The following is a 12857-nucleotide window of genomic DNA, read 5'->3' on the forward strand; positions in this document are numbered from 1 at the left end:
AGAAAATCGGACCTGCCAATTCGATTCGTTATGCATCCCGGGTAGAACGATTTCGACGATTAGAACCTGACTGAATTTTTATTAAAAAAAAAGGCAGAGTTTAGTTGCGTTTAAAAGTCACTCGTTTATATACACGTAATTTAGATGTGCGTTGCATGCGAGATTAAGTATCAAAGACGTGTGTGTGTGTGTGTGTCTAAGATCGTAATGCATTTCCTTCGGCACACATACTTCCCGTCGACCAGCCCGGTTTGAAGGGGTGAATAAGTGGTTATGTCGACGGTCTCGATTCATCGACTGCTTTACGACAACTCTTCTGCTTTTTTTTCCTCACACGTTCATCACGATGAATGAATTAGGAGAATATGCATTGCATTCTTTTGTACGTTGAATCTTAATATGATCGTTTTATTACAAATTTTTTTTTTTTAATTTATTATAAAATAATTTAATTAAAAGAAATTATTTTTTTTAATTAAATAATTTTTATAAATTCGAAGCAGTTTCAGGCCCATCGCTTTTTTAAAGGTACAGATGAGAATTTTTACGGACACGATTGTTGTTAACGCGGTTCGGACTTTGCGTTTCTCGTATAGGATAGTTTCCTCCTCGTAAAAATAGGTGGCACATTATTTTTGTCTCACCACGTGTCGAAGTTGAACCTGCAGTCGATTTTACTATGCCTCTACGATTTCCTTTTCCACCACGAACCCGGGTCCACCGGACGTACATCTCGGTTCTCCGTCTAATTCTGCATCTAATTACCGATCGACGTCGAATCGCGCTGTAACAATTCGGGACAATCGGCAGCCGCGATTTCCCATGAAGATTTCCGCACGTGGAAGCAAATTGAATATGTCACGGCCGCGCCGCCTCTTTCATTCTTTTTTCTTTTTTTTATTCTCCCTTTTTCTCTCTCTTTCTCTCTCTCTCTCTCTATCTCTTCTTTAGACTTCTGCCGTCGGCGTACGTTGCCACGCATCGTATTTTCACGCACGCACGCGGAGGCTGCATTTATTAAAAGCGATACATTATGATTCATGAAAGATCATATCTTTCGATTCGTCTAGACGGCAGAGAGGGAGGCGCCCTATAAAGTCGTATGTGGCTGCCTCTGAAACAACCATCCGAATACGACGTGCCTCTTTGTACATTTCTCTCGTGTATACGCCGTCGCCGTACATCGTTATACATCTGCTGCACCTTTTTTTTTTATTTTATTTTATTTTTTTTCTTTCTTTTCTTTCCGTCAGTTCTCTCGCGTTTCGTCGCAGCGTTCCCTGAAGCCGTTCAATCAGAGGAACTCCACCTTGCCGATCGGCCAAGAGACTTCGTGGAAACCAGACGCTTCTTCTCTTTTTCATTGCTCTCGCACTAATCGAAATATATATATATATATATATGAGAGCGTAGACGGTGTACCCGGTACCGAAAAGAGGCCACGATTTGATCGAGTTATCGCGCGGTAGGGGATCAAGATCGATTTTTTTGGCGGTGAGGACCCCGGGCGCGCGCGCACGCGTTTGCGTAGAACGTCATTTGTGGTCGACGGAAGAAGAGAGGAAAAGGAAAAGAGAAAAAAGAAAAGAAAAAGAAGAAGAAAGAAAAAAAGAAAATTTTGATAATATTCACCTGCCACCGAGCCACAACACGTACGCGGAGCTGAGGTACGGACGTCTGCGTGCCACGTGAGTATTCCGCGCGATCGACGAGAAGGCGTTGCGCCTCAGCCGCGGGACGATTTGCGAAACTCGAAATGACCATCGCGGATATCACGGCTAAGTGACGGGGGGCTCGGGACAATCGGGAATTTGGTCAAAGAGCCAATTTGATTCGACGCGATCCTCGGTAATAATCAACGGGAGGCAGATTCGCGCCGAGGTAGAGGAATATAAAAAAGCACGAAAACGGTGAGGCGAGGTAGGGGCAGAAAGGAGAAAGAGGTAAAACGTCGCGAGGAGAGAAAAGGCTGTCCTCCGCGGGATTTCGGTGCGCGAGGAAAAGGGGTTACCCGGGTTTGAACGAGTGGAGGAGAAAGAGCGAAGCCGGCGTGAGAGGCAACGGTAACGGAGAGAGAAAGAGAAGAAGAAAGAGAGAGAGAGAAAGAGAAGAAGAGACCGAGAGGGAGAAAGAAAGAGGAATAGAGGGGAAGGAGAGGGAAGAAAAAAGGAGTCATCGTAGTAACACACCGGCGCGTCTCCTCTCGCGGCTTCGTGGTTGTCTCGGAATTAGTGAGTAGACAGAATTATGTCTGTGAGCCGGCCAGCACGGCTCAGTTGAGACTTACTGCTCAGAGCGTGCACACGCATACCACGAATCCTTCCTACTTACGCACCTCGCGCCTTCGTCGTGCGATTAGAACTTAGTCCGCCGTCCAGGCCAATCGCGGCCCATTTCGCTAACGCGCCTCCGTACGAAACGGCGGAACCCGTCCTCTTCGTGTGCTCAGACGTGCCCGCGGAGTTTCCCTCGTTTCAAGAACCAGCCAGGTGACGTCCCGCAGCCCGGAAGATATCCCGAGGAAACCTCCGGGAGTCAGAAGACCCGCGGTCAAGACGTTTCCTTTATCGCGCACCTCTCGTCGTCCTCCTTCGTGAATCTGCGAGGTGAGCAAGACACATATCGGGAAATAGACTGTAATTATACCGAATTGCTTGTCAATGGACTGCGACGGTTCGAGAGCGAAAACACTTCGACGGGAAAATCTGACAAAACTGTCGGTTGTCTACTCAGGAATTTAGAGATCATTTATAGGCCGTCGTACGCGGCCCACAAAATTTTCGGAGGCTCGACACTTTTTTTTTTCTTTTTTTTTTTTTTAATTAAATCGGCCGCTCAAGTTTGAAATTGTTCTTGGAAACAAACTTTGTGTCGTCTTTTTAATCGCAAGATTTCCGATTTTTTGGAGTGCTTTGGTCACCATCGTAGTCAAGGACCACTCGAGTGCATTGAACTTCTCGGTCAATATTTTACTATTTGCGACAATGGGCGTTAAATCCCTCGTGCTTTTCTTGCTACTATCTATCACAGCCAACGCGTGGTCGTATCGCCACCATCATCATCATCATCACGAATATTATCCGGAACACAGAAAGGAAAGCGGCCGCACGAATGTCATCGAGGAAAAATCGAGTTTCGGAAAGGAAGAAACCGCGGACGCCGTGCAATCGGAATCGTTGAGAAAAAACGAGGAGTACTCGGAGAGCAAAGGATCAATTCCCTTCAGCGCGCGGAGGCTAGAGAAAATGCTGGAGAAGGCGATCCTCAAGATAATCACAGGTGATCTCGGCACGGCGGAGATGCTGCTGCTGAAGAGCCTGAATTACACGCCGGAAGAAGTACTGGCGATCCGCGAGCGGGAGCTCGATAAGCGGAAGGACGAAGAGTCGCGAAAGGTTGAAGAGCCCGGCAGTAAAAAGTACTACGATGAAAGCCTGTACAGGGACAAGGCGAAGCACTGGAGCTACAATTCCATGGAGTTCGAGTCGTCGCCCCGTAACGATCCCGACGTGGCGGTGCTGCGAAGCGAGAAGAAGAAGAACCGATACAAGGGAAAGGCCTCGCACGACCGAGACTTCGATTTCGACGCCTACAATCGCCAGGCGGTGATCGACTACGAGAACCTGGCGTCCAAGCTCGAGCTGCAGCAGTCCTGGTCCGAGCCCGCGAGCCTCGACTACGAGGACGAGTCGAAGAATTCCGAGGAGCAGAACCCGTCCCGGAACATGCACCGGAGCTTCGACCGCGCCATGGAGCCTCACGTGATCTTCAAGATCCCCTACGACGACTCCGAGTTCGACTCGAGCATCGGGTCCGACGAAAAGTCAAAGCTGACGGATGAAGACGCCCTCGCCTTGTCGAAGGGCTTGAGGCACCGTGTCCCTTCGTCCTTGAGACATACGACTGCGAGGAATGTTGCAAACTCCTTTCACGCCTCGTCATTGTCTACTACTTTTTCTTCTGCTCCGGTCGCTTCTTCTGCGGCTACCGGGCGCACTCCACTTCCCGTAGTGTACCAGCTGAGAAACTTTAAAGGCGTCAGCTCGGATTACCGAAAGAATCAGCTTTCCTCCGGCACAACCGAGTCTCCGGGGCCCATTGTCGCGAGCACTATTATTACAAACGTTACGTCAAACGCGACCGCCGGCGCGGGGAACTTCACCGATTCGGGAAAGGACGACGAGCCACCCGTCGAAGACGCGGCCAACGCTACCAGAAGAATCAGCGAATACGAAGGGCTGGAGTGGGTCGGCGACGATGTTTATAGGGTAATACCGGCTTTGGCGGACTCATTGAGTTACGACGACAGCATCGACGACAGCGAGCGAGACGAGACGTCGGACTACGAGGAGCAAAATCTAAGCTTCCTGCCGGACGGAAATGAAAATGATACTCTAGAGTATCAAAACGATGCGCCAGATACAGCGAGACTTTTTATAGCCAACATCTCCGCCGAGAACGCGTCGCAAGCCAATCTGACTGCCTATCAGCAATTAGCGCGTGCTCATCGTCGAGAGTAAGTTGAAAAAAAAAAGAAAAAAAAAAAAAAAGAAAAATACTTTTAAATAGTAAGAGGAAAAGTAAAAATAGCTAAATAATTATGAAAAAAAATTTCAGTAGAAAATAGCCGATGTATACGGCTATAATTTTATTTTATTTAAAAAAAAGCAGATCTATTACAATGTTAATTTTCTAAATTATAATACATTTTAATTATAATTTATAATCATACTTTTTCTCGTGCTGAATTATATTTTTATTACATGTTGTTTATCACGTGCTCCGCTTAGCGAACGCATACCTATTTACGATATATGCTTCTTGTGTCTTTTAGAGAAAACGTAACTTCAAGCTTCGGCAGGTAAGCCTCCCTAGAGGCCTTTACTATTCGGTAAGGCTTTCGGTGTGCCGTGCCACTTTTCTCGATCATTTGATTTTCAAGTGCACCTTTAACAACCGCTTGGCCCGTGCGTTATTTCTATTTTCGCCTCTCGCACGCAAACGTATTGCACAGCGAGTGCTCTTACCGCGAGATTCACGTGGAATTGCAGCGTGCATGATTTTCTAACAAACGCTTTAAATCGCAGGTCTCTCATTTAAATTTATATAAATTATTCGGCGAAACGCGAGAAAAAGAAAAATTTCTCACGACAAACTAACTTCTCGTTTTTACATTGCAGCGTAAATTCACAGTGCATCTCTTGCAGCTTTTATTTTGTACTCTCGAGCGTAATTGCGATTTGACGCATGCGATAACGGGCATTTCAAAAGACGGACGGCAAGCCCGCCGTTAGTCGCCGACTAATCGTTTTTCCGCGCGTGCGGCGCGCACGCAAGCGTCTTGGAAATCGGAGGTCTCCGCGCGAGAGACAAATCCGCCGACTTCGCTCGGCGGTACCGGCGTTCTCAGCGAAACGTTGCCCCCGACACGTAAAAATATCTCGATGAACCGATAAAAGTATCGCGCGGTGGAGAGTAAAAAAAGAATGCCCGGCGGAAATTTCGCGTTTACGATTCTCGCGCGGCGAGAGCGGCGTTTTCACGGCGCCGCCTGTTGCGCGCCGCGCATTTTATCGCGTCGCCGAGGCGCGGAAAAGATTTTTCCCTCGTAATCGTTAATCTCGCGGAAAGTACCTAATGGACCGCGGCTACGTGAATTCGGGGAGCGCGCGGGGTCCGCGAAAACCCAGGGATCTCGCGGTTTTTCGCGCGCGGGCAAGGCAAAATTGTTCCTCCTCGCACGGAGATAAGTCTGACGGCGCAATAAAGTCCCGCGGCCGAGGGACAGGTTTAGGATAGTGTTCTCAGCCAGGAAGGATACGCAGTGGAAATTCCGCCGCGGTCTCTAGCTGTGTTTTTAAATCGCCCTCTCCCCCCCGTCCGTTTCCCCTCGACGGCTCTCTCGCAGCCCCACTCGCACTCTCGCGCGCGGGCGTTTCTTTTATTTTATTAAGTCTAGACGCGTAAATGCATTCGTGCCCGGCACTGGCGTAGCCCGTCTCGAGAGTCCTCCCGAGAGCGCGTGCTGCTGCCGATGCATTCGCGCACCGCTCGCTGCACCGAGGATCCCCGACGGCTATTATCCTCCGGGCTTTCACGCGGCGTCTTCATTTCCGACTCGTCCGCTCTTCGCTTCTCCAATTTATCCTCCCGGAGTCCGTTCTCCCGAAAGGGCGAACTGGACCGCGAAATAGACGGCAGGGTCTACCCTTTCTTTTTTTTTTTTTCTTTTAAATCCGCCTCTTGATGGTCCCCTTTACTTTTATCCACCATTTTATTACTGAGATCTATAACCGTTGCTTTTTTTATTTTTTTATTTTTTTTTTTTTTATTATTTTTTTTATTTTTATTTCGGCACGATAAAAGCGTTTGCCTGATAGAGGGAGGGAAGGATGTCACGTCTGGATGGAAGTTCTTTCTCTCTCTCTCTTTCTCTTTTTCTTGCGGCGGGAACAGCACAATGCGAGCGAGACGCGGCGTGACGAGGCTCGGAGAGTCTCCGAGACGTCGTCGGTACGCCGACGAGTTGAGCACCCCCGTAATCGCCGGGTGTCTAGTCGGGCTGCAGTTAGAACTCTCTTACGAGGTTACGTAACACATTTCAATTTAATGCGTTGACCTTGTCTATGCGTCTCTCTTCCTATGTCGACGAGGCGACGGTGCGCGCAACGGAGAGAGAGGAGGAAGTTTTCGCCGGTGATCCCTCCTCGGTCCCCTTCATTCTCTCTCCTCTCTACCTCTCGCCCTGCATTCCGCCGCCGCCGTCGCACCGCCAGACGGTGCAATGTGCATTTTTACGGACGGCCCAATCAGGCCGCTGCGCTGGTTACGCACCGCCGGCCTATCGCGTCCTGGAGAACCGTTCCTCGCTATTCTTCCTCGTCGTTTCGTCTTTTCCTCCCTTTCTGTTTAATTTTAATGTAATTTTCGTTTTTCCCTTTTTTTTTTTTTTTTACTAATTCTAATTAATAGCATTTAAATTTTCACTGATCGCTTTGATAGTCTATTTACTTTGTCCTTTTTTTTTTTAATCTTTCTCTCCCCTTGTTTTCCAAGCTGATCTCCAGCGTTAACGGCCGACACGGCGGTTCCCGGGTGAATTTCATTACCGCGACACCCGGGCGGCCGTCGGTTCTCATGATGCAACGGCCTCCAGACTCTCCCCAGGTCCTTCCCTTTCCCAGACGGCGGACAGACGCGGCACGTACGCGACGAGAAACGCGTGACTTGGCCGCAGCTAGATTAACGAGCATGCCTAGAATCGAACGCGCGCGGGGACTGCGGCCGCGGCCGCAGCCGATATTTCGGAGAAGTGCCGCCCGTAACTCCTCCGCTGTCTCGCAAGCGAGCGGGGGGAATCTATTTTCTAAATAATTCGCCAGGACCGGGATGGGAAAAAAGAATTCGATCTCGCCTCCCGGCCGTCATTTTTTTCGGCCACCTCAAACGATTGCGCCGCGCGGATTTCTTCGAATCACCCGGCCGGTGATTTATCTATCCCTTTTACGGGTAAAGAGGATCGGGCGCGGGTACGCGAAAGTCAGGAACTACGGAGAAAAACTTTTCTACTGTCCTTTTTACTGTTCGAGAAACTATTAAAATTAATTTCGCCGGCGATAAAGAGGTAAAAGGCGCCGTTAATAATTCAAAAGATTATTATACAGTCCCGCGGCGTTTCCGTCCGACGTCACCGTGACACGTATCGAAACACGAAGATCATCCGTTGCGAATCAATTCTGGTCTTGGCGTCGGCAAAAATCAATCGCGACATTTCTTTTTTTTTTTCTTTTTCTTCCTCGCCGCGAATATGAAATATAAAAACCAACGATGACGCCGAATAATCGTCGATTGATGCAATAGGTCGTATCATCGCGTCAGAAAAAGGGACTGAAATTCGAGTCACGCGAACGCGAGCAGCCCGATGTCCGAGGAAAAAAATTTCTGTAGGCCGAAGGCAGGGTGATGCAAATGAGCCCGGCGCAGACGTCTCGAGAATGAAGCTGAGATATGAGACACGGCGCGTAAGGAATTAAAGTTCCGCCGAGGCTAGACGGAAAGTCCGAGGTGATTGGGGTGCCGGTGTATCCGCCGACTGTCTAGCCGCTGTCTGCAACGTGTAATAAATGCCTCCGAGCCATACCGTGCCTCTGTAGGTCACTGACCATCGTCCATTGGCCCGTGTCGGCACCCGGAAGAGTCCACCGGGAACCTGTAGGTGAAAATTCTCAAGTCGGCGAACGCGCCACCGCATTAAGGCTCGCGAGGCGCACTGATCTCTCCTAGGCTGCAAACTCGTGATTTAAAAAAGAAAAAAAAAATCCCACCGGCTCCGAAATTCTTCGAGAACTCGTTGAAAAATTTTGGAACGCCTCCCACAATACTGCTAAATATATTTTCAGGCCTGGGCCTCTCGAGCAAATTATTTCGTCCGTCTCGAAAAAAAAAAAAACGGCTTGACGCTTGATTTCTATTGCACTGCTTTAAAGAGAACGATTTTCCGCGAGCTTTAACCGGATCGAACTCGCGTACTTATTTCTTATATATTTTTGTTGAGCGGTGTTTTGTGCAGAACTAACATTATTTAACTGGTGAAATATGCTTGGAGAAAGAGACGCTTTTTATATCGCCAGGCTTGATGTGTTGTCAATCGACGCAATTTTATTTAAGCATTTCGTGTAATAAACTCTGATGCATCTGTGCAGTCAGGGCCAGAAGGCGATCGAAGATATTAAGATGAGAGTTCTCGCGCTAACCGGGAGATTCAACCTCAGCACCAACACCAACCAGGTTCAACGCGAGAAGCTCGCCATGTTTTCGCCCGTTTGTAAGTAAAAAAGGAAATTAATAATTAAGCCAATTTTGATATAATATAATATATTTAATATAATATAATATACAATATAAATACAATATAAATATAATAAAATATAATATAAATTAATCCAAAAAAAAAAAAAAATTGAAGATATAGCGACGGACTTCGAGGATACTGCTTATTAGATAGAACGCGTGATTCATTATATAGGTCAGATACCTCGAAACACGGATTCGGAAGCGTGGACGGACCCATTTGCAATGAACATGCACTTCCAATTGAACCTCACATCCGGCGATTACATCGTCGCCGCGAGGCTGCGAATTTACAAGTTACCGCAAGAGAACGTCACGGCTTCCGACTTCCGGCTCTCGAGTCCCTTCGACGAGGACGAGGACGACGAGAAGAAGATCAGGATATCCGTCTACTATTACACGAAGTCGCTCAAGAAGCATCGCTGTAAGTATTCGAACGTTTCCTCGTATCGCTAAATTTTTAATCGCACGAGTATTCGAGATTCAGAGGAAAATGTACGATCCTCCGCAGCAAAGAAACGACTGATGGACTCAATCGTGACGCCGTTGACAGCCGAGGGCACTCATCTAGCTCTGGACGTAAGGCAGGGTCTAAGATTCTGGCGGCCGACACCGCGGAATCCACATGGCAACGGTAACAATCACGGTTTGGTGATTCAGATAGAGGACCAGGACGGCCGGCCGCTAAAACCGGCTCTGTACATCCAACAACCGTCCTGCGGGGACCACGATGCGGATGAGAAGGCATGTGAGTGTGTGATCTAACAATACTAACTCCCGTTTTGAGTCTTGACCCGAGCCCCGGGACATTTTTTGCGTGAGACTAAACAAACGCGTGCAGTAACACTTGACACGAGCTTGTGTTAATACAACGTGTTTCACACGGAAGTTTAGATCGTTTAATTTAAATTATTAATCGTTGGTTTGATTCCGCATGAGATTTTATTTTATTTAAAAAGTATATATATATAATTTTTTTTTTGTTTTTTTTTTATGTGGTATTTTGTTTGTTAATCCATTTTTTAGTTACTACAGCTTTGGATTCTTATCTAAAAATTATTTTTTTATTTTTCTCTACAGACCAATTCACACCTGCACTTTTCGTCCGAGCCTGTCCTCGTTATGTTCGCATCGTAAACGATGAAAAAGTCACGTATATAAATTGTAGGCATTGATGGCAAGTTTATTTGGCCACGAGGCGAAAGAATTTATTTCGAAATAAGAGAAGTTGACTTAAAATATTGTTAATATCATTATTTAGAATTATTGTCAGTATCTAGAAATACTTGTTATTAACGCTTAAAAAAAATCATACACTTTTTATCGTATAAAAAGTTAAATGGAGAAACATTTATCCAGACGTACATATAAGATTGGGTTCTAAGTGCTAAATTTTAAACCTTAGAAATTAAGAATCTCAGTATCAAGTAATATGAAATTTAATAATTAAAAAATAGAGCACGAAACTTTAAATTTTGCTCTCGCAGTAAAGATGATTTTTTATCAATCGCTTATCTTTTTCCGCGACACAAATTTATTTCAAGAAAAAATAATGCATGCTTTAAATAAATAATGATAGTGTTAATTGTAAAAAAAAATGACATATTTTAAGAATTCTTTATATAGACTGTTTACTATTAACTTAAAGAAAAATTATTTAAATATAGATATGTAAGGTTTATATATATAAGAATTAATTAATAATTATTGCATCTGGAATTAAACTATCGCGCATCATATTATAATGTACATATAATTAAATGTAAAATATTGTATTGATGACTATGCATTCGCCAACGTGTCAACATGCTCATGACTGATATAGCCAAATGTAAAAGTTTAGATTCATATATCTATTTATGTTAAATATAGTTAGATCGATTAAGAGATCATTTTTCCGAGTCCTTATAGTTAGACGAATCCGCGGAGTCTCTTCGCGAAAAATTGTTGCGAATTTCTGGGAGAGCCGTTCTTGTCTTTGAAATCGCAACTTCTTACGATACTTACAACGTATGTGACAAAAGAAGCGTAATATTTAATGCCTTCTGCGATGTATATAATGTATATTTCCATGTCATGTTGCAGATAAATAAATTCATTTGTAGTAAGATATATTCAACGAATATAGGCTTTATCCGCATGTAATAAGATCTTTTCTCTTTGTACAATTTTGTGGAGTCTTTTGTAGACTGTTAAGGAAAAATGGTACATTAATATTGTATAAATATATATATATGTGTGTGATATATATATATTGTATAAAACATATTTTATTAAAAATTTTTGTTTCAGGAAAATTCAACATTCACGAATCGACTTATATTAGATCGATTGTAATTACAGTTAAACTGAAAAAGCAAAAATATGGTCATTTCGCAACTGAACCATATTAACTTAAAAGTACGCTAGGAAATAAAAATATTTGTACAAATAATACGTTATCGATAAAGTACAAAAGAATTATTACGTATTAATTAAATCGACAGGTCATTTTGCAGACCGAGGCGTAATTATTAACAAATACGCTCAGATTATCAATAATATCGTTCACGATATTTTCTTTTTCGTGGCAACAATTAGACGAGTTAAACAATATTTCGCACAATACGTATTCTCATTGAAAACAAATGCATTTTCTTAATAGAAAATAAAATTATTTATTTCATAATTATATTCAAATCCTGTTTGCGATCTGATTTACGTAAATATTCATCTTCAGTCGTAGACTTTATACACAGACGTTTCTTGGAAAAGATGATCTCGTAAAATACAATCACTTTACTGGCAACTAATTTTTTTTTTCTTCTTTTTAATCAGTTCTCTTATAAACATTAACAAGATTTCAATAAAAAAGTATTAACCATTAAAGGCGAGATTGTTTAGCAAAGTTGAGTAATCGATTTTAAGTACTCAGTTCCTCAGTTTAATTTTATGTTTAGCCGAATATTGTCTGTTACGTTATTCAGTCTATAAACGGGTATTCTTCTCAACCTAGCTATCACGATCGAAGGAGTCCAAAGTGTCGTTGCTGGACGAGTGTGCGAGGTCACTCAGCTCGTCCAAATGCTTCTGTCGTTTCCTGACGTTCCAATGAAGGCACTCTGCCAGAGAATCGAACCAGTCGGTGATCTGGTCAGCTGCGCAAATGCTAGGCACTGGGTATACGGAAGTAGTTACCTTCAAGCTGAAAAATTACGCTTATTAAGTATTTGTGAAGAAATAATTATTCGCGAGGAATTGAAAAGGGAAAACTTTTTTTAACTAGCGTTCAGCTTAACGTTTATGTAAATGTAGAAAAAATTTTTATCGCTAGTGCGAATAATAAAATATAAAGTACCGTCACCCTGTAGTACAGCCAACGTCTCCAGATAGATATTTTAATATAAAATATGAGTAAAGAGAATATTAAAATTAGGCAGAGATAAAGAAGCATGTAGAATTGTAAAAAGTGATTTAAGGAAACAGAAAAGTGATTAACTATCATGTATAAATTTAATATGAAGAAAGAGAATAAAAGTTCGTAATACCAACTGAAATAAGCTCATTAGGAAAAAAATATATAATAATTTATGTAATTTATGTAATTTACAATTAAAATAAAAAATTAAAATTATAGAGAGGTATCGTTTAATAAATTAAATAGATAAAAAAGAGTCAAAGCGATACGGTGCTCTTTGATAAACGAACCTGTCACCGACACGCAGCTCTTGCTGATTGCGGCCGTCGAAGGAGACGTAAGCTGTACTGCGGGCGTTGCTGTTCGCCATTATCTGTAATAATTATTGAAAAAAACCAACGTATTAGAAGGAGCGTTTCGGTGTTACCTGTCACCGTGGAAGAGCTCTTGTCTATTTCTACCGTCGAAGGACACCCACGAGGTATTTCTGCTGTCAGGTGAAACCGAGATCTACGGTTAAAAGCAAGACGATTACGTTAATCGGTAACGATTACAGCGTAGTCACCTAACACGAACTGTAACGCGTGGATATATTTTTTTTAAAGTTCGT

The 12857-nt window shown here is 43.9% G+C and overlaps 3 protein-coding genes across 15 annotated transcripts in view; 1 reads left to right on the plus strand and 2 right to left on the minus strand.

Annotated features, from left to right (window-relative positions):
* The window catches only part of Cnt2 (Concentrative nucleoside transporter 2), a 12048-nt gene extending 10343 nt beyond the window's left edge, over positions 1-1705 (minus strand). Inside the window, exon 1 of the mRNA XM_070658128.1 lies at positions 1633-1705. The gene's annotated coding sequence lies outside the window, so the exon portion shown is untranslated. The remainder of the gene's footprint in view (positions 1-1632) is intronic.
* On the plus strand, positions 913-10962 carry LOC139103450 (uncharacterized). 3 transcript variants are annotated; one of them, XM_070658121.1, is made up of 6 exons: positions 914-4516; positions 4835-4861; positions 8703-8824; positions 9026-9274; positions 9362-9598; positions 9931-10962. In XM_070658121.1, exons 1-6 carry the CDS (start codon positions 2985-2987, stop codon positions 10023-10025), a joined length of 2262 nt encoding a protein of 753 aa, XP_070514222.1. In that variant the 5' UTR covers positions 914-2984; the 3' UTR covers positions 10026-10962. The 3 variants fall into 3 exon arrangements, with proteins under 3 accessions (XP_070514224.1, XP_070514222.1, XP_070514225.1); XM_070658124.1 differs by having other exon boundaries at positions 9362-9594; XM_070658123.1 differs by lacking the exon at positions 4835-4861 and having other exon boundaries at positions 913-4516.
* The window catches only part of LOC139103454 (NAD kinase), a 20110-nt gene continuing 17145 nt past the window's right edge, over positions 9893-12857 (minus strand). For 9 of the 11 annotated variants that reach the window (XM_070658136.1, XM_070658143.1, XM_070658132.1 and 6 more), the window contains 2 exons: positions 12675-12757; positions 9893-12034 (listed from right to left, as the gene is read on the minus strand). In XM_070658136.1, coding sequence (XP_070514237.1) covers positions 11842-12034; positions 12675-12757 — 276 coding nt within the window. In that variant the 3' untranslated portion in view covers positions 9893-11841. Of the gene's footprint in view, positions 12035-12537; positions 12621-12674; positions 12758-12857 lie in introns of all 11 variants that reach the window. The other 2 variants (XM_070658133.1, XM_070658141.1) reach the window with 2 other exon arrangements.

Source organism: Cardiocondyla obscurior, linkage group LG06 (genome assembly GCF_019399895.1).
Source record: "Cardiocondyla obscurior isolate alpha-2009 linkage group LG06, Cobs3.1, whole genome shotgun sequence".
Taxonomy (NCBI): domain Eukaryota; kingdom Metazoa; phylum Arthropoda; class Insecta; order Hymenoptera; family Formicidae; genus Cardiocondyla; species Cardiocondyla obscurior.

Excerpts from the sequence above, each read along its gene's own strand:
- LOC139103450 (XM_070658121.1), top strand. The coding sequence starts at position 2,985 with ATGGGCGTTAAATCCCTCGTGCTTTTCTTGCTACTATCTATCACAGCC. Across the intron at positions 9,275-9,361 it reads GTCGCTCAAGAAGCATCGCT|CAAAGAAACGACTGATGGAC; the intron begins GTAAGTATTCGA and ends GATCCTCCGCAG. Across the intron at positions 9,599-9,930 it reads CGATGCGGATGAGAAGGCAT|ACCAATTCACACCTGCACTT; the intron begins GTGAGTGTGTGA and ends TTTTCTCTACAG.